General features: G+C 40.9%; 1 protein-coding gene across 1 annotated transcript in view; it reads left to right on the top strand.

Moving 5' to 3' along the window:
• Nucleotides 1–3,734: 3,734 nt before the first annotated feature.
• Nucleotides 3,735–21,152, top strand: part of MTTP (microsomal triglyceride transfer protein) — a 27,725-nt gene continuing 10,307 nt past the window's right edge. The window contains exons 1-11 of the mRNA XM_010003168.1: nt 3,735–3,845; nt 8,653–8,840; nt 9,408–9,551; nt 11,514–11,621; nt 12,372–12,488; nt 13,659–13,798; nt 14,429–14,579; nt 17,944–18,101; nt 18,945–19,113; nt 19,688–19,795; nt 20,781–20,993. Of these exons, the coding sequence (XP_010001470.1) occupies nt 3,785–3,845; nt 8,653–8,840; nt 9,408–9,551; nt 11,514–11,621; nt 12,372–12,488; nt 13,659–13,798; nt 14,429–14,579; nt 17,944–18,101; nt 18,945–19,113; nt 19,688–19,795; nt 20,781–20,993 (1,557 nt within the window). The 5' untranslated portion in view covers nt 3,735–3,784. The remainder of the gene's footprint in view (nt 3,846–8,652; nt 8,841–9,407; nt 9,552–11,513; nt 11,622–12,371; nt 12,489–13,658; nt 13,799–14,428; nt 14,580–17,943; nt 18,102–18,944; nt 19,114–19,687; nt 19,796–20,780; nt 20,994–21,152) is intronic.

Genomic DNA, 21,152 nt, shown 5'->3' with positions numbered 1-21,152 from the left:
CGTCCCCCCCAGCCCTGTGGCTGCGGGGCCTCTGTGGGATTAAGAGGAGTGAAAACTAAGAAAACCTTATTTTTATCTGGTGGTTTTGATGACACTGCTGGGTTCACGCAGGGGCCAGTGCGGTATTTTTAAGTGGTCACATTCCTTAGAGCAGATTTCTAGCTGCAAATGTCCCCCAGCAATGCTGTGTTCCCTCTACCCCCTAAAAAGGGGTCTACACGCCTTCACGCTTCGTATTTTTCAAGGCCACCACCAATTAGCTCTTTAAGCTCTACTGTCAATACTTAACTAAGGGTGACGTTCCTTCCTCTTCAGATAACTGCATGAAAGAATGCTGCCCTGATACAGGAGTCAGTGCTGGAGACCAGGATTATATTATATGACAAAAATAACTTTGGGGCTGCCTAAATATGTAGGTATCCATTTGCCCCTGGTTAATGAGGCACACCAAGTTAGCAAACATAAAAATGCATGCTACCATAATACCCCTTTAATCTGCATCAGTGTTAATCTCAAGTTTCATTGGTTCCAGATATACATGCTCTTTCAGTTTTAGTGCTGGTCTCAGGTTTACTACAGCTATGTTAAAGTCACAAAACTGTACGATGTCACACTGACCTTTAGTTGCTGTTGGTATTTAGTATTTGTTGTAATACTTGATTTAATTTGTGATTTGTATTCCCTGTGTTATTTTAAAAGAGCTGGATTTGCTTTTGCTAGTGTCTATTTAAAACTTCACTCATGTCACTGTTACTATCTAGCTTTACACACCAGCATCACACAAGCCCAAATGTGCTGCTGTCCCTATGAACAATCTTTCATTGTCTTTTGGTCATTAAAAGGGCTGCAGATCAAGTACTGATAGAAGCTCTTTTGCTTGCTTGCTGTTTCAAAAAGGCAAAACGTCTTCTAACAAATTCACATAACATTCAGATGTGCTTTTTCTTAGAATGAAGAAACTGCTTACGCATTTTGATTTATAAATATTTTTCTCAATCAGTAATGCAATGTTTTCTGAAGTTTGCCAAGTGCCAAGTGGTGACAAAGCAAAGTGAAGACCTGAGCAGTTGTAAATATTGAGAAAGAGCTGCCTAACTGAATTTCATTCTTTTGACAGAGCTGTAACATGACTTTTCAAGCTGCTCATTCCATACTCAGTGGAGGCTCAGTTGTGGACACAGATACAACTCTCAGTGGGCCAGGTCTGATGGCAGCACTCCTGGGGTGAGGCTTAGGATGTAAGTAACATGCACAACTCACCTTTAGCCAGTAGCCTGGCTGGGCACCTCCCCTCCCCCTGTTCCCTGGGACAGAAACAAGGTGTGTCTTTTCCACCAAAACAGCGGGAGCTGGGGCAGGCAGGCACCAGCTGAAGGGTAAAGATGGACTCGATGGACTTCTTTGGTGCACATAGCAGAAATTTGAGTTGAAAACCAAAATCTTCACATTGTTGTCCCTGAAAAGAAGACAAAACCATTTTGTTGACCCCAGAAGATCTGAGGAAATCTCATTAGTTTTATTAGGTCGTATAAAGATATGAGCCTTATAGTTTGGACTCTGGAAAATGTGCAGCAACAGTTATACTTTGACCCCAGTCCATATGCCAGCATGGCATGAAATGTACAGTAGGGGCTGATCCTGCAACCTCTGTGTGTAATGGACTTTGCTGGACCAATGCTTCTCTCACTGGTGTAATTTGACTTCACGGAAGTCACTGCTGATTTACTCTGGCCATAACTGAGGTGAGGCTCAGGCCTCCTGTGCTTAAGAAGTCTGAAGAACGTATCAAGTATGCATTATGTGCACATATATGGGTGTATATATGTACATGTATGTACAGCGTTTTTCTACATGATGGTTACATCCTTAGTTCTGTAATTGGCACTACTACAGTAGGGCCAAAGAGATACACACTGATTTAGCTCAGCATGGAATTCAGCCTCTGATATTCTAGTGTCTAAGTGAGGCCCTCTTTAAATAACTTTATTTCAAGGAAGAAATAAATTTCCTGTGTTCCAAGAGCGTAAAAGGACAATTGCTCTTTTCCAGACTTCAGACCAAGACCAACTCCTTCTCATGAGTGAAGTGTGAACACTGCAAACCTCCAAAGCAGGGTTGTACCTCCAGTCTCTCTAGCCAAAGTTGGTTTTGCACACAGATAATGTCCTTATTTTTTTCAACAAAACACAGGAAGCCTGGCAAGCTCCTTGTTTACCAAACATGGCAAAGGGATCCTTTGCCTCAGTCTATTGAATTCAAGAGCATGTCACAGCCTGCATTCAGTATGTTTAATTCAAGAGTATGTCAAGAGCATAAATAACCTGAAACTGGGGAGAAGCAGTAGCTGTCTCCAAGGTTTCCTACTAATCTCCGCCCTCCCATGTGCATGCACACACGACACATAAAGAGCTTCAGGGGGACTTTCACAAGGTGATGAGAGAGGAGCAAGAAGCATTAGCATGGACCTCTTGTTTCTCACTGTTTGGCCGTGATTGATGTCCATGGTGCTCAGCTTCTCTTTCACTGCAAGGCAACAAAGGAGGCATTTATACTACCCAATGGTGAAGGCCAATCTCAGTTTACAATCCTATACTAATACAGAGTAGCTGGTGGAAGAAATGTCCCATTGGGAGCAGCAAAATGCAGTCTGGGGCACCATTGGTTCAGTCAGGGTGTTTGTAGCTTGCAGTCTTGTTAAAGCAGCCTCTGGAAGTGGAATGGAAGAACATGGTGATGGCTCACAGGTATGTCTCCTCCACAAGCAGGAGCAGACATCCTCCATCCCCGCAGAGCCAGAGGCTTCAGATGCTGGGAAGAGGGTGCTCCCTCACAGGCTGTGACTCCCAGGAGGTGCCAAGGAACTTGGGGGGTGACCTACTGCCCCACCATCACCTGGGAGACAAGGAGGTCCTTTAGAGAGCCCTGTGGCCATAAGGCTTAGTGCAAGATAGCCTGGGATTTACTCCCAGAGGAAATGGGGAAGCGTGTAGGTAGTCAGCCAGGGGCTTCTCAGGGGAGGGGCTGAAATGAGGGTATAAAAAGGGAAAAATAGGGTTGAAAAGGAAAGTTTGATTGGTCCTGTTCCCAGACCCAGCCAAACAGGTCCTGTTCACTGAGGTGGGACAGAATGGCTGCTTTATCTCATCTTTTCAGTCTCTAACCTCTGCCACTGCAATAATGTAAGATGTGGGCTGAGGCTGCTGAAAGAAAGATTTTTTTTTCATTTGGGATGATACAGGAACTGGCATTGCATTTGAGTGTCCATAACAAAGTAGCAACGTTTTTTGGGGTGGCACTGATAAATCACATATACTTTCTGCTTCCAGGAAGATCCTTACAAAGCACCTGCCACTGGGGTTGCTCACAGAGTTGCTACAAAACAGCAGAGACAGCGGTCGGGGTATGGCCCCTGGCAGCAACAGACACCGTTGCCCTTTCATTCAGACAGAGGAGGAGTGGCAGGATCTCTTGATGTGCCAGGACTGAAGGTGGGCTCCACAGCTAAGAAATGTGGCTCTGTGGTCTCAGTATCCAAAAACGAAAGCCGAGGTGATCGATAAAGTGGGGTAGAAACCATGAGTTACCCCAGTTCTTAATAATTAACTGGAAGTCCTTTGATGAACTTAGTACCTGAGTGTGGAATTTGGAATCTGACCTTTACTACATGTAGATAAACAGTGTGGCCAACCCGGTGGCTCTCTCCGCAAGCACCCCTCCACTCTCAGGAGCTCACTTGGAGACTCTCACACTTCATGCTGCAGTCAGGAGCCTGCGGAAGTCCAGCATGATTCTTCTTACCGTGCTGTTCCTTTGCATCATTTCCACTTACTCAGCCTCTGTTAAAGGTAGGTCTCGGTTCAGATTTTGTCTGAGTGAAGGCATAACCAGTGCATGCATGCAGATCTGCTTTGCATCAAAGTCAATCATCTTTACTCGTCCATCCTTGAGTAATGTAAATTTCATTTAGCAATTACAAAGATTTCAGTGCTGGTAGTATTTGTTTCAGCAGAGAAGATGGAGGAGACAATGTTTTCAGGTGCACAGGGCCAGTAGTGTGAGCCAGCAGTCTGGGGATCTTGACCTTGCTTAGTCAGGACATGCTGTGAGGGCACAGACTTGAAAGCGACTATTCACATGCTCAGAAGTTAAACACACAGAAGTGCTCTGGTGGAGCAGAGCCAGGAAGTGCTCAGGGCTCTCCAGGTTTCAGCTTCTGAGCAGTTGACTCAGCTACCACTAAAGTCAGAAACAAGCATCCCATTAATTTCATGGGGAGCTTGCTCTGCAATAAGTCATGAAAATCTGGATGTCTGCACAAGCCCTGGGAGCAGGGCTTTACTCAGGTGTCCTGACAAAGGTCAAGGGTATGAAATCTGGAGACTGATTATCATACAAGCGTATGAAGCAAGGGAAGGTGTCTTTAGTAGTGACCCTTTGTGTATAACTTGACATTAAATTTAGAGGACCAACAACCTTAAAACATGAGCTGACAAGTAGCTTTTAGTTTAATGAGGATATCCTCATCATGATGAAGAGCAGAGGGGGCACACCATCCTAGTTTAATCTGTTAAAAAGGCTGCAGAGGTGCTCTCATGGGTGCCTCCTCCAGCTCCCTGCAGGAGATCCAGGGCCCTGTATCTGGGTAAGCACAAAGCAGTAACCTTCCTCCCTACCTCTGTATCCCCTTACAACAGCAGTTATAAAGCAGATATGTTTGCAGACAGCTCCTCTGTCTATGAATGTATTTCACGAGACTGCCAAGTAGAATGTATGGCTAGATACCATTGTGCCACATTCTGATGTCTGCTCTTCCCAGCTTCTCCTTAATATCAATTAAGCAAAGCTGCTTCTGGATGTGAAGTAATTTTTGTCACTTTACATCCTCAGGGTACTGAGCAAGCATTTTCCCAGTAATTAGTCTTCCCTTCAGCTCTGCCAGGTCTCATCTCTCTCTTGTGCAGAGAGATTGAGAGCTGAATTACTGGCCCAAAGGTCAGCTAGTGCTTCAGTGACAGAGATGGGATTAGGATGCGTTTTACCATTCCACCAGGCCATGGTGCCTTTTGGAAATACTGAAAGAATATTCTTTTCCTTTAAGTCAGCTAGATCAGCACACCTGAGACTTTTCTGCTGCAGTTCCACTTGAAAAATGTTTTCAGATAAGTGTCTGGGTTTATGTTTTAAAGCTATCCAGTATCAGAAACAGTGACAAATATAATTTATGAAGGTAGAGCCAGCAAGTAGTTAGAGATGCACATGCTGTGCATGCCATATGTATTAATAAAAGGCACAGGACTTGACAGCTGTCTCTGCTCATGCAGTATAACCTTCTGTATTATACAGTATCATGGTTTAATTATAGACTTGGCATGTTACCCTTAATGACAGACACTTAACATTACTTGTCAAACTATGTGTTATGCACTCCACCTTGAAAGCAGGCACTTCTGACCCCAAGAGAGCGTGGCCAATTGCAGTCTTTATGTCCATCTCACCTCCCTTCTCAGTGGGACATTTGCCACCAGCTGAAATGGCAATGGCTGTATGGGTGGCAAGGATCCCTGTGCTGCACTAAGTACAAAGGAAAGAGCTTCTAAAGACCAGGGTTTTATTTAAGAACAGTTTCAACAGGAAAGGTGTAGGAATATTCCTTTTTCAGATAGTACTGGTGTTTTTCTTAATGAAAGATGGCATGAAAAATCAGTTATGCTGTTTTGAATACTGGTTCTGGGCAGTGACACTGTATCCCTCAGCCACCAGTAATCCCCTTTGCCTCTTAAACTGACCCTGCTACCCAGCTCTCTTTGCTTCCCCATTTCCACCAGGGTAAGTGCTCACTCCTTGGCACTGCCTTCAATACTGCCTCATCCCTGCTGCTTCTCATATCATGACCCACTGCTGGCTCACCCTTTTCCATCAGTGACATCAGTCTTGCAAATAAAGGCATCTTTTGCCTTGGCTCCTGCAGTGCTTCCCATGTATGAAATGGTGGAACTTTCAGAACCTAATATTCTTCTAGCTCCCAGAAGTACTTTGCAATTATTAATCTCTTCCATGACACTTGCAAGAAGTTGCTGCATCATTTGCTTGTCTGTTTCCTTTAAGAGGGAACAGTTCTTTTGTATGTGGCAACAAGAAAATGTTAAAAGGGTGGAAGAGGGAAGGAACTCTTGCAAAGGGAAAAATACAATCTGTGAGTTGAGCTGTGGGAAAAGGAAGAGGATAGGTGAATTTCAACTGAAAAGAGAGAGGGAGAAAACCCACAAACATCCACCTTAACATGCTGAGAGACACATCTCTTGGCACCCAGATCATTTTTCTTGGATATGCTTTCCCCCCACCTTTATCTTTAGATGGGCCTGTTTCACTGTTTGCATTTAGAAAGCACTTAGTGGGTGGCACTCATAACATCTCAGCTGGTATTAAATCATTAGCCCTGCCATTTCTGCTGCAAATGAAGGACATTCTGAACCAGGAAGCAACCTGCTCTGAGGTACTGCAAGGAAGCTGGGGTGTCCCTGAAAGATTCAACCATCTCTGGGCAAACACAGAGCACCCTCTGCTCTTCAGGGCAATGTAGCTTCAGAGCTGATAGGAATGTGGGCAACTGGGGAAGTGGCTAGGAAATTCACAGTAAATCTGAAGGGAGGGTTGTAAGCCTCTTGGTGACTTTGTTTTCAAGCAGACACACAAGACATGCAAAACTAGGAGAGCTCTATCATGCCAACATTAATGCTTCAGCCTCCCTGCAAAAAAATCTATAGTCACTGCTTTGAGCTCTCACATGGCAAACACACTCCCCCAGGATTACCAAACTCTCTGTGCCACATCTCCAGCTGGTATAAAGCAGAAGTCAGTTTAGTTATGTGTAGCTTTGCCAATTTATGCAACTTGAAGACCAAACTTTGAGGCGTCACTGTTTGCCTCAGGAAAAAGTTCTTTGAAGCTTACCTTTACTGCTATGACATCTGAGTGAACAGGAGGGACGCAGGAAAAACCTTTTAAAAAGGGTTTTGAGCACTGCAGAATGTATCTGTATATATCCAACATCTGTGTTGGAACTACAGTGTCCACCTACCTAATTGGGATTTAAAATCTGAGTGTGGAATAAGACAACACATTGGTTTTCCTTTTTACCAAAGCAATGAGTTTAAATTTATGTAACAGAGTTCAATAAAACACTGAGGGACATGACATAAATCACAATAGCCTTTTGATTCTCTGCAAGGGACTTTGAACACACTGATGAAATTACAGCATGCTTAAGAATTTGTCTGAGATATTTTGATAGACTTTTTTTCTTTTTTTTTTTTTTTTTTTTTCTTCTTCTCTGCACTTGTCATAAGACTGAGATGCATTTCCCTGAGGACAGCACTTTGCTTTTCATAGATAACTCTGTTGTGAAGTTTTTGTTTCTGCTCTGTACCTCCTGAACTCCATGAAGAAATTCCCAGTGGGTTGAGTGGTGCAGCATTCAAGAGCAATTCAAGAGGGTAGTGCTGTGCTGATTACAGATAGCACCTAAGGTCACTGTGCGTGTATTTACTTTGCAGATGGAACAGCACTTTGTGTACGGCCAGGTTCTCCTCCTGTCCCTTCCCTCTACAAACTGACCTCATCAGTTTTTCTTATGTGGAATAGACCTTTTTTAGGCATCCACACCAGAGGAGAGAAGCCCTCGAAAGCAGTGAAAAGGGGTGTTACATATACTCTTTGTGGCAAAATATTTAGAGAGTATTCAAGAATAAATTTATTTTCCTTAGCATGATATTAATTCCTGTGCCTGAGGCTGGGTAGAGAGTTGTGACACTGGTGCCACATGTTCCCCACATGGTTGAGCATGAGCAAAGAAAAAAAGAAGACAGAAAAGGATGTGGTAGTAAGTAGTTTCATAAAGGAAAAATAAAATTAATGTGTATCCTACAGGTTTCATTTACACTAGGAAGAGTGCAACAGAATCCCTAGGGAACAGCCTATCCAAGTTGTTAATGCAGATGGAAATAGTACCATAAATTGGATATGCAAGTTGCATTTATGCTAGAATTTGGCTTTTTGTATCCCTTAAGCTACATCAATTAAGAGCAGAGGCACAGCTATGGAGACAATTATTTAGTTTAAAGAACAAGGGCTTAATTTTTTAATCTAAAAATATTTTCCCAATGTACTACATTCACGTCACCCCTGGGCAAGGCTCTCAATAGGAAGACTCGAAATAAACATGCAAGAGGTGCAGAGAATGGTTTCTGTTGGCTCCAACAAATTACATCGGTGCATTTCAAATTGCTAAGCACACAAATGGTATAATTAATTACAGTTGCAAAATAGAGTTCCAAATAATTTTGGATTAATTTCTAATACTAACATATCCAAGTAAAGAATTTGACACTCTCCTATTCATATAAGTTTAGAGCTGGAACAAAAGATTTTGTGGACATTCTTATCTTAAAAATGTGAGATTTATTTCAACCTAATCACAGAAAATCCCAGCTGCTCCAGTAGAACACCTCTGTAATCAAGGGTAGCAGGATCAGTCCCATAAATCTTTTGTTGGCAATTAAATTTTTAATTTTTCTAAAGATGATTTTTTAGAGAAAATAACAGATGATGTGACTTTGTCAATTCTAAAACAGTTTGTTTTTGTTTTCCCAACAGGGCACACTACTGGACCAAGCTTAAATAATGACAAGCTGTATAAATTTGCTTACTCAGCTGAAGTGTATGTTGATCAAGTGAAAGCATCACTGCAGAAAAGTGCAGGCTACCGGATTTCTTCTGGTGTGGATGTCAATCTCTTATGGAGAAATCCTGAAAATGATGATGACCAGTTGATCAAAGTTACGGTAATTAATGCTAAATTACCCAAACATGCCCAAACTTTTCAGCATTTATCTAACTGCTAATTTAATCTTGAAGAATTTTTTGCTGAAGATGAGCTCAATCTTTTATTCTTCTCTCGTCTCATCAACTAAAACCAGCTTCTTCGATAAGCTGATTTTTATAGAATAAAACTTCACAAGACCATATCTAACATGATAAGCCAGAACGTCAGAATGTCTCCTATGTTTTGAAACCGTTTCATACAGCTTTTGCATCTTCAAACAACTGGTGTGTAAGAACCTACTTGAGGGGCAATATGTTGTCTGAAGTATTTGGTTCTAGCTGCAAATCATTACATTAGCTAAATACAAACTGCATTTGGTACTTAGCTTTACAGTGAATTTTTCTGCCCCAGTGGTGAGTGCTAGTTTATTTTAAAAACATAGACATAGTCATAATGAAAGATGAATGATCAGAACCAGAAATGAAGGAATAAAAAAGATGCATTAGGTGGTTTAGTCTACCTAGCCTACCCCAAGTCAATACTAAACTGCTCTCTACAAGAATTTCCTCTGCTTTTACTTTGCTAGATAAGAGATGTTCAAGTTGAAAATGTGAATGAACGTCCAGCTGCCAAAAACATCTTCAAAGGAAAAAGCATGGACAAGGTCATCGGGAAACAATATCTGGAAGCTTTGGAGAGGCCTATAGTTCTTGAGTTAGTCCGTGGAAAAGTAAGTCCTGGTCTTTTAAGATTCAATCCCTGAGGAGACCTGAGACAAATCTTTTCTTACAGGCTTGGAAAATTCGCCAATTTGCTATTTTCTCAGTGTTCTTAATATGCCATCATGTCGTATCTTTCTATGCAAAGCACAGTAGTTTAGAACAGACCATAATTCACCTGCACAAGGGACCCTCCAGCCCGAGACTCTCATGCATGGAGGACACTGTACAGTATCGAAATAAACAGCAGCTCGGCCACAAATGTGTGGGTACACATGCAGATATGTGCACAATTGCTCTGTGAGATTGTGCTGTGGACGTCTGTGAGGCCCAGGTTTTATCCAAGATCTGAAGGCAGAAAAAGAGGGACAGTTTGTCATGAGGGAGGTTATACTGAGTCTGTGAGAAACTGTGTTAATCACTTTAAACCCTTAGCAAATACTTTAGCATGACTGCTTTTCTCACATCTCTGGCTTGCTTATTTACTTCAGTGTCACCTGCAGTTTCAGTGCTCCTGAATTAATGAGCTTGATACTGAAAGAACCATTCCTATTGTTCCTCTACTGGGAACTGTCTCCGAAAATCAGAAAGGACAGTGATCAGGCTTGTCTCAGTGTATGCCTGGGTTTTATAGCTTGCCATGAGAAAGCAGCAAAACACTGTCCCACTGCAGGAGCACCCATGTCCAATTGTAGCTCTCAGAGTCACAGTCTTGCTCAGGAAGGGAATTAAGGAAATCCATCTCCCCTTCTTTTTCCATGAGGAGCTGCTTGCTCATCCCCTTATACTCAGCCTACTGCTCTGGCCAGGGAATGGCAAGGCTTGAGCCATGGCTGCTCCTGCCTCCTTTCTACAGTTCTTTACCTTATCATTGCTTGTGGCTGGGAGTGTTAGGCCAAGAGCCTTGCTCCCCCCTCTGCAGCCCCAGCAAGTGGGATGTGGGCAGAGGGGCAGTGAGAAAGAAGGAAGGTTGAAGGTCACACTCCCTTTTCACCACTGCAGAGCAGAGTAAGGGCTGTGACACCCTATCCCAGCAGGATCTTTACCTCCTGCTGTAAATAGGCACTGAGCACATACCCTGGCCACCAGCTCAGCCTACTGAATTGCAGCTGCTATCAGGCCTGTTCAGTAACTTTCAGACTCAGCCCTGTCATCAGTTTTACACAACATAAAAAGAAACAGGACAGCACTGGCTCCCAACTGTACACATCCCTAAAGGAGGACAGAAGTATCAGAAGAACACAGTCAAAATACATCTCTGCTCCTAATACATTAAGCAGTTCACATGCTAAGATTGAGATGTAGTATTAAAAACTAGGGCTTTTTCTCAGGTAACAGGGTCTGTACACTCCTTTTATGATTTTTCTATGGTATGATACTTTCATCCCTGGCACAGTGATTTCACCTTCCAGGGCTGCCCCGAGATAACACGCTGATTGTACTTACATTTCCTGAAAAAAAAAAAAGTGCACTTTTAAAGCACCTTGAATGCAAAGTTGAGGGGCAAAGTCTTGTTACTAGAGGAGAGGCTTAAGCACAACAGTTGACCCATCAAGTGCAAAGGTTGCGATGTGTTTGACACGTCATTTAAGTAATTATAACTGTGATTTATCTATGATTCATTCTGGGTTTTCATAACCTATGATTAAAGTGCAACAGATATTATATCCCTGTGAGGAGGGATTATGTAGAAAAATGAGTTACTTGTGAAATTATGTAAAGTTTCCCATTTACCCTGTAAATTCTCTCTAAGGATGCTCACTGCAGTGAAACTGTACTTGGGTTTAGCTGAAGCCCTAAACATGTTTGTACTGCTATTCACAGGCACTGCAGCCCCTGGAGTTGGCTTAAATAAGGGCAACAGGTCCAAATTCAGCTTCCCAATCACAAAAAGTAAAGGGAGTTTTTCTAGAGAGGATCCACACTATTCTTTTCTCATGTAACTGGATTTGTTACATACTTTATTCCTACAGGTCAAAACCTTCTACTCGTATGAAAACGAACCCGCTTTTACTCAAAATATTAAGAGAGGCCTGGCTAGCCTGTTCCAGCTACAGCTGCACTCCGGCACTGTCAGTGAGGTATGATGCTATATCTGCTAAGATAATAATAATCAGAGAAAGAGGCAGAACCTGGTCTGCTCTGCAAGGCAGACCTGTGGCTCCTGCTGACTTCAGAAGGAAGGAACTGTGACAATAATCAGCCTTTTAATCACATTTGAGGCTGGAGACATAAAGACAGTCCTCTGAATATTTGCTGACACAAGTGAAGTTGCTGCAATGAATGTAAAGAACTGGTGAAACTATTTCATTTAAAATGTATCCATTTACCAGAGTTTGGTAATAAATCAACTTAAACCATGTTACTCTACAAAAGATTATACTGATGTATGAAGTCAGTTGATTCCTAAACTAAATTCAATGGATTAGGCCATTTTAAATCAGAGTATCCACACAAAGTTAGCAATTGTTTAGCCACATCCATTCAATCTGAATTATATTGTTAAATTTCTACAACCACCCACATAAGCAAAACTGGATTTTAACTTGCATTTTGTGAGTATAGTGCCAACTGCTTGTTGTTTCCTAATTTTTCTGTTTAAACAAACATTGTTAGCTTCCTTCATAGCCATCTAATGAAAAGCACCCCTGGATATCCAAAGCAGATAGTTAGAAACACTGATATCTTCAAAACTGGTAAATAAATCCAAAGTGTGTCCCATCTCAATTACAGCATTCCACCAGTGGAGAAAATAGTTTGACTTTGGAAGGTTTTCTGGGGTCCCAAAGATAAACTCAAGAAATTGTACTAATCTCATTCATTTTTTCAAGGTGGATATATCTGGGAAATGCAATACTACTTACCACGTAAGGCAAGATCAAGTGACAAAAGTAAAAGACGTGGACTCCTGTGAAATAGAAAAAGAAGGATTTACCAGTCACAACCAGGTATGGTTCCGTTAACAAAATAAAATATCTTCTGCCTGTTTAAAAATATATTATTAGTAGGTCTCAATAATTTTCTCAGAAATCCTTTCTTGCATTACAAAAAGCAAATTCTACATATACATTTTGTAGTATTGCTAGTACCCATAGAGACAACAGGAAATACTCTCCTTTTGTGTAAACCACCTTGACTCAGCTGACATTGAGTACAGCACACCAATTTGCATAATTTTTTTAATCTCTTCCATAATATATTTTAGTTTCTATGCAGATTTACAGCACTTTTTTCCTGGCTGTACAGAAGTTTTAATTGCTGTGAGGCTTCTTTTTGATTTGCGGGAAAATACTAGATACAGCCACAGTCACAGTGACAACAGTAACCTTTTTCCCAGCTTCTAAGTCACAGCATTTACTGTACACAATAAATGACAGGCAAAATGCTGACTCCTGAATGGAGCCTGGTCAGGCTTGCCTGAAAGGTCAAAGGCTTCCCTAATACACAGCTGTAATGTCGGAGATGTGCTGTAGAAGTAACTGAAGCCCTGCTATGGCCTTAATGGTCCTCCACTACCAGTAAATGCCTTTCTAGTGGTTCCTACTCAGTGCAGGCTGGACATATGTCAGTAACTGACCTTTCTCAGCTCAGAGAAGTACAAAGGTAGCACACACTCTGTTAACAAACTGCCTCAACACTCTGACTGAATTCCTGAGTTTCACACTTGCCACAAAGACTTCATATTGTTTACAAACAGATCAAGCAAGGTGGCTGGCTTTGCTTCCTGGGTGTGAATGTGACCACTTTATTTATAAAACATTTCCCTGGAAAAGTTTTTCATCTTATTTAAAGCATACTTTTAACTAGTGTAGTACCAGCCATTTTCTCAGTTGTAGCCTGCTCCATAACTTCCTCCCTTTCTCCCCTTTTTTTTTCCCCCTCGTACATACTGAATTTGAAACACGTAGTGCAGAAGTGAGCAGCTTCTTGTTGCAGAAGGAATTTGTGAGACCCTGGTTTATAGGCTTAGCTTGAGAGGCTGTCAAACCTCATGCACCTTCCTTATTTGGCTCTATTTCATGATAAGTTTTGCCCTGATTTGGAACTGTGAGCTCTTTTCCTATTCTGTTGTTTATTGATTTTTGTTAATTTTTGGTTTATTTTTTAATCATTTTCAGATTTTAGATGTCGGTACAAAAGCCACATCTGCCACAATTTATGTGCTGGAAGATAGTTTCATTAAATCCATTAAGGCAGAAGAAAATTATGTGTTTGTTCTGAATTCCCGACGAAAAACTGGTGCCAAAATAGTTTCAAAGTAAGTTGGGCAATTTGACTGTCATTGATGGTAGCATTCAAGTCAGGTTGTATGCGTATGTCTTACAGCATCAAGCACTAATGCCCTAAACTCTTCAGGTAAGGATTTAGGTCTCTTTTGTATCCATATGGTACGTAGTCCAACTTTGATTAAGGGCTCTACCATACCACAAATAATAAATAATGGCATTAATAAGAAATGAAATGAAAACACCTGGAATTGGCCAAAATATTTTAAGAAACACATTACTTCCCTAGGTGTTCATTTCTGTGTCCTCTCATTTCTTAAGAAATACTTCCAATGGATCTTCATTTCTAGTATGTGAAAGTTCAGAAGTTCAGAAAACAAAATCTGCTGCATAGAAAGGAAGCAACAATGAAACCTGGATCTGTGTTAGACTCCAGATTCTAAAACACTGAAAGTTTGGAGATACTCATACAAGATAAATTATTCAGGTGTTTCCTTAGAATTATGATATTAAAAAAATGTACACTCAAAATCTCACTTTCAAGATCTTCTTATGAACAAATACATGAAACATGGAGGGATTTTTGTTTCCTCTTGCCATGATTTCTGCATATCCGCTGCAATGGCTGAGCTCTAACAGTGCTTCACTCTGTGGATACACAGGCAGAGACTGGAACTGAAGACAGTACAAGCAGGCCCTGGACTGATTGCTGGGAAGCAAGTCGCCGGTGTTATCAAAGCCGTGGATTCCAGTTACGTTGCTGTGCCACTGGTAGCAGAGCCAGTCAAATCTGAATGCAAAAAGTGTCCTTCAGTAAGTAAACAGGCTCACTGAATGTCAGGCTGGTTAGCTGAGCAGGAGAGTGAAAGGCGTTTCTGTTCAACCAGCCCACCAGGACAGGTCTAATGTAGCAGTAAAAAATACACTCCAGAGTGGGGAGCATGGTAGTGATGCAATGGTGCTCCACCTTACAAGTGGGTTTTAAGATCTACCCCTTAAAGTATCAACCTTTTTGCTCTCTTTCAAAGACAGAGTGCAGCATTTCTAAGAGCACTAGAAAATACAACACTCTCGTTTTATCTCATCTTTGTCAACCTTGATTTTGCAGGAACTTATTTCCTCTGGGTGATGGAGTGGGAAATTACTTTTAAGATGGTTGGCCACTGTTAATAAACAATTCTGTCATGGGGGAGCTGAACTGCTGCTAGAAATTAAAGCTAGTGAGCTAGTCCTTAGGTAGGCCAAAACTTTATTGGCAATATATCTAGCATCCTCTTACTGCCTGTCTCAGAAGGAAGTCTTTTATTTAAAAGACTTTATAGGTATCTTATTAGAAAATGCACCTTCAGTATTCTTGGCAAGTCCAATACTGTTCTAATTTTTACCATGTAAAAAAAAATAAATTACCTTGTTTGTTTTTTAATATTTAAAATATCTAAAGACTGCTAAGAACTTGGTACTGTAAATGCATCAGATTTTGGTTTACTGATGCTATTAATCACAAACTAATATACATTGCTACAGTGATTGTTAGCATTGTGGAATGCAATTAGCAGTGAATGGAAACATCAGTTTAAAGCTTGTTCCTCTCTGTCAGTTCTTGATAAGCAAGGTAGGCTTCTATCAGCATTTGTAATTTTAATCCTCCAGAAATAGTCTTTATGGTCATAAATACCTTACTAGATTGGAACTTGTGCAAGTTATTTGGAAGTAGCTTTGCACTGCAATAGTTTGTCTTGTCTAATGCTTGTTGATCTGCAGAGAAGATGAAAAAATATGTTGGGGGAAATAAAATAGAAATGATGCTGCATGTGTGCTGGAGCAGCTCTGAGCAGGGAACATCAAAAGATCTTGAACAGAGCAGGGATAGGTGCTTTTTCTTGTGACTCTGCCCATCAGAGTGTGCTGACCAATTTGTCACTTGGAACTGAGTTTATCATAATAGAGTTAGTTTCCAGACCAAGATAACAAACATAGGATATAAGTCTAGACTACTGCTTGGGCTCTGAACTATGTCATTATAAACCTAATGTTACCAAGAAAATGAGGTCCTGCTTTGTCACTGTATTTTGCAGTAACTGCTATGAAAATATGGGGTCTATCAAAAGAACACTGATCCAAAGCAGCAATATAACATTTGGTTCTTATTTATCAGAGCATTCATTAATGCCATGCTGACATGGTATGCACCACAGTTTTGTTTTCAAAACCCTTTTTGAATCATAACAGGTCTTATCTCTGTGAGTTTGATAAAATAACCATTACTATCCCCACTTCAGAGATGGCAGCATTAGCTTCTGTGGTGTTATGGCCATTTACATTTAAATTTAGGCCTAGATTTCTGTGTTTAAGCATCATAAAGCATGCTCTTTTCAGAAGAGTTCATGGTTCTTACAATTTTTTTATGCTCAAGGTTCGTACAGGAACCAATGCTTGCCCCTTCTGAAATGGAAGTAACTTTTTTCTGTCTTGTGCAGCCAATCTGTGTAGGTTGGTAAAGCAGCTGTCAGGCACTGATATTCAAAACAAACTCCTGCTCAGTGTAAGACTTTTTGCTTTAGCTTGACTTTTCTGAGAGTGCCCACAAGACCTCTGGTCTGATCTCAAGAGATTTTTGTCCAAGCTCAGATGGGTTGCCATGTGGAAGCATGTGTATCTGTGCCTGAAACCTTGGACTATTCAATCCAAACTGCCTGATATTCATATCAGGAGAATGTAGCCCCTCACAACAGCTAATTAAATGCTGTTTTTTAAAGTCATGCTCACTGCAGGAGAGAGCAGCTGCTCCTTGTAGCAGCTGAATGGTTAGAGCACCCCTCACCCCTCCCAAAGAAGAAGACTTGAACTCCACTCTCTTTTGCTTGAGATGGCTCCAGCTTGCATTTCCCACTTTGCTTGTCTCTAGGATGTGGGCTAAGATGACTGAGAGCAGCCCACACAGCTGGGCTTTGCACAGGAGAAAATACAGGATTAATGAGGTTAGAGATTTTTTTGCTGGGCTATGGTGCAACTTCAACAGGGGTAATAGAAAGAACACATGCATATGTTTATCCAATTCCAGCTTATAATAGCCACACTGACCTTGGTGCTAAGCACTAATCACCCATTGAGGTTAACAGACCCATCTGCCTCTGAACACGAGCTCCTCCCAGCTGGTTATTAATCCTCAGGAAATATCCTATGTCTCAATCTTTGTTGCCTAATTATTGTTTGTTACAGTTGATGGAAGTTGCACTCTGTACTGCTGAATGATACCTCTATTTGCCAGCAGGTTCAAGAGTTATTGCCTAATAAATATTGCCATGAGAGGGGTAGTATTTTAGTAAAGGTCAAGTGGGTGCTAGTGTTATTTCCCACTTGGGAAAACTGCAGTAAGCACTGCTGCAAAGAACAGCTGAGTTTTCACCAAGGAATGTTCTCAATAATTTGAGATAACAGAGGCAAAGGCAAGTGAGAGAAAAAAAGGTCAAAACACCTGCACCGGTTTCTTATGGGAGTGTATCTGGAAGGAGAGGTTTTGGTGCTTTGGTACCATGTTGGCTCATTCAGGTAAAAAATGTGGTGTGTGGAATAAATAGAGCCACAACATCTAAATAAACTGATACCTGTTCTAATACCATCTTACCTATAATTTTGTACAATAACCACAAATCCCTCCCCGTCTTATATAGGTTTATTAATAAGAAATGGGAATTATTTGTGGGACATTTACTCCCGTTCTATACTAACCACTTACAAATTTACCGTCTTCTAAGAAAATATAATTAATTTGTGATTTGGAAATTGTGCATCTCCCACTTTAAAAAACAAACAAACAAAAACCTTAGGAGAAAATGGGAACAAAAAGGCAAACACATTCACCAAAAGCACAGTAAATTTGCAAGAGAAGAGAATTCACCTTATTCCAGTTACAGTGTAACTAATAATGTTTTTTTTCCAAAGTGGATTGCATTTAAGGCAATGTATATTATTAGGAAAATACTAAAGTGTTGGAAGAACGACAGCTATAGAAAGGTTTCAAAAATATTTGTGTTGGGATCTCACTAAAGGATCAGCAGTTTCTTGGATTTCAGCTAATTTGAGCAAGAGCTGCCCCACATATATTCATTTACTAAGCCTGATTTTGAGAACTGAACCACAATCTGAGAGATCTGACATAATGTGAATTACTTTATAGCTTTCTGAACACTGGCAGAGCATCAAAGAACATCTACATCCTGAAAAACTTTCCAAAGCTGAAGCAGCAAGAAGCTTTTTGTCATTCATTAAGAACATCAGAAAAGCTACGAAAGAGGAGATACTGAAGATTATTAAAAGTGAAAATAAAGAACTTCTGTAAGTCACCATGAACAAGCTTTCAAAAGGTTGAAGTTACTTAAACCTGCAAAAGAGCAAATGGCATGCAAACAGATTCAATTCTACTGGTGATGTCCTAGCAATGCAAAACCAGTATTCAGAACTGTCTACAGTAAAAGGATTTTTTTTTAAAAAAAAAAAGCTGTGTTTGTGCTTGTAGCATATTTGCAACACACTGTTCAGCCACCAAGACTGTGTCTACAGTGCAAGACAAACATGCTTGGTAGCTTGTCCAAAGGTTCTTATCCTGATTGCTTGTTCTGAAACACTGTAACAACTTCTTGACTGGCCAATTTGTTTCCTTCAAATGGAAATACAAAAATAAGAGGATGGTTCATGCCTATATATTGTCCTAAATTAGAGTTTGAGTGTGAACTGCATGCACATCTAGGTATATATACAGCTGAGATCTTTCAAACAAACCATAGCAGTTTTTAACAATAGAGATAAACCTGAAAGTAACTTGGGTATCATAGCAGCCTCTGGTTGGCCACTTTGTATGTAGAAGTAAAACACTTTTTTTCCATTTACAACCTTGTCCTGTAAACTTTAGGATACTCTGGATAGGTCTGGTTTTTTATACTATTTTGGTCCCATATTTGCATAAATTCAAATATTATTAACTATGGACATGAATAATTTATGGAGTTCTACCATTTTGAGGTGGAAGATTGCAGAGACACGTTTCTTTCCAACAAGAGTAAAAATTTCTATCTCTTACCTGCAATGAAGAGATCTTTCAGCACATCAGCTTCTTTCTTTCTCTATGCAGCAATGTATCTGTCTCATTACAATTACATGTTCATTTCCACCTCTTTGCAGTCCCCAGATAGTGGATGCCGTAACCTTCGCTCAGACCCCGGCATCGCTGGAGGCCATCCTGGAGTTTCTTGACTTTAAGGATTCAAGCACTTCTGTCCTGCAGGAGCGATTCCTGTATGCCTGTGGGTTTGCATCTCACCCCAGTGAGGAGCTCCTGCAATCTTTAACTGTAAGTCAAAGGACTAAACAAAGACAACAGAATTAATACTCTTGAACCTCATCGCTGTCAAAGTCAAATGGAAGAAGGAACAACTGTTTCTGTGTCCAGTTTTCCTTTCTTTATGCCTTCCAATGGTTTCCTTTACATTGCCAGTAGAATATAGCCTGGAAAAAAAAATATATATCCCAGGTCCAGACTGAAAGTCTTATTTGTAAAATGTTATCAATATCTACTACTTGAAAAACAAACATAATTCCAAGCATTAGCAAGACAGTTTCAGGATTGTTTGATTGTTGCCTTAACAAAGTCATGTAACCATTTAATAATATTTTTCCAAGCATAGCTTTAAAATTAATCTACTACTTGAGACACTGAATGTAACTCAAGGAGAAGATGGCAGTCAGTTATGATGTGTAGCAACAGATCAGGGCTCTGCTTGGTCTGAGCCCAGGCCATTGTGGACATGACTGCTTTCGCACTGCACTCATGTTCACAGGAAATGAGGGAGGATATTCACCCCACCACAGACTGTGGGGCATCATATTTAGGCAGAGAGAGTAACAGAAGTGCTTCTGCATTGCAGGATAAGTTCAAGGGTGAAATTGCAAATGAAGAAATCAGAGAAACTGTTGTCATTGTCATAGGAGCGCTCATCAGAAAGCTGTGTGACAGAGAAGGCTGCAAACTTCCAGTGAGTATCTACCGTTCACTGCTGGCCATATTCTCACCTGCAACATGTTCCCTGTTGGTATTGCTGGGAGAGCATGAGAGACACAGGAAGCACATTTCCTTCTGTTTTAAAATAAGCCCATAAATGATTATGTTTAATAGAGAGAGGATTTTTTTTCTTTTAATAATGACATCTGCTTTGTCAGCTTTAGGCTTTAATATGGTCTCTTCTCATTTCTCTGGATTTGTCTCAGTTTGCTCTTGTTTGACAGAACTTTTTCTCACTGCCTAGTCTGTCAGCAGAAGCAGTATTTGAGCTCCCTTGTCCAAAAGCTTTGCACTGGCAACATGGCAAACTCAGGATTTATTTCATATTTGCAATAAACTTAGGTTCTTTCAGCTCCATGGAGAAAATTCATTGGTTCAAGTACACAACTCTGCCCCAAACATGCATAGAACAACCCTGGAGGAAGACTACCACCTTGACCATGGACTGAGTAGATGCTAGTGGTAGAGGATGAGGATGATCAGACAAAGCACTGCTGTCTGCTGGGTCTGTGATGTTTGAGATTGCAGCATACTGCTGAAAAGACAGAGAGGACCTGAATAGCCCTTAGGAATCCCTTTTTATTTCCCCTTAGTTGCCAAACACTCTTAAAACGTGATGTTATGAAGCACTAAAGAATACTCCCCTTGTTTGTTTTTGGCTTTGTGGGTTTTTCTTTGGGGGACATGTTGGCCCCATAAGTAAGACCTGTGAAGTCCCTGAATCGGGGCAGGAGCAGCTAGGAATGATAAATTTGTGGGCAAAGTGCCACTATGGCTATAGCTGCTTTGTTTATGCTTGAAGGAAGTTCACAGAGTTCACAAATGACACCTTTGCTAACCCTAGGCAATGATGCTCTGAAACAAAAGCATGCTAGAACCTAGCCCTGCCCCATCTACTTCTGCAAGGGAACCAGTTAGGTTTATGATCACCAATTAAACATGCTGTTTAATTTCTTTAGGCTGTTGCAGAAGCCAAAAGGCTGATTCTAAATAGACTGGAGAAGGCTAAGAAAGATGACAATGTGAGGATGTACCTGCTGGCACTGAAGAATGCACTTCTTCCTGAAGCAATCCCACTGCTTCTGAAATATGCTGAGTCAGAAGAAGGGCCCATCAGCAATCTTGCTGCCACTGCCTTACAGAGATACAATCCTTCTTTTCTCACCAAAGAGGTAAGAAAACATAACTGACCAAGAAAAGAAGTGCAAGAGACAGTAGTTTGTTTGTCAGTGCCACTCTTTACAAGATGCCCCCCCCATACATGGATTTTTTACCTCCAGGAAGTTATTATACACACTTCAGTTCCAGCCAGAAAACTCTATACATTCCTG

This window comes from Chaetura pelagica, unplaced genomic scaffold (genome assembly GCF_000747805.2).
Source record: "Chaetura pelagica isolate M959 unplaced genomic scaffold, ChaPel_1.0 scaffold188, whole genome shotgun sequence".
NCBI classification, from domain to species: domain Eukaryota; kingdom Metazoa; phylum Chordata; class Aves; order Apodiformes; family Apodidae; genus Chaetura; species Chaetura pelagica.
Note: the sequence above shows the minus strand (reverse complement) of the source record. Positions and strands in the feature narration are given on the sequence as shown.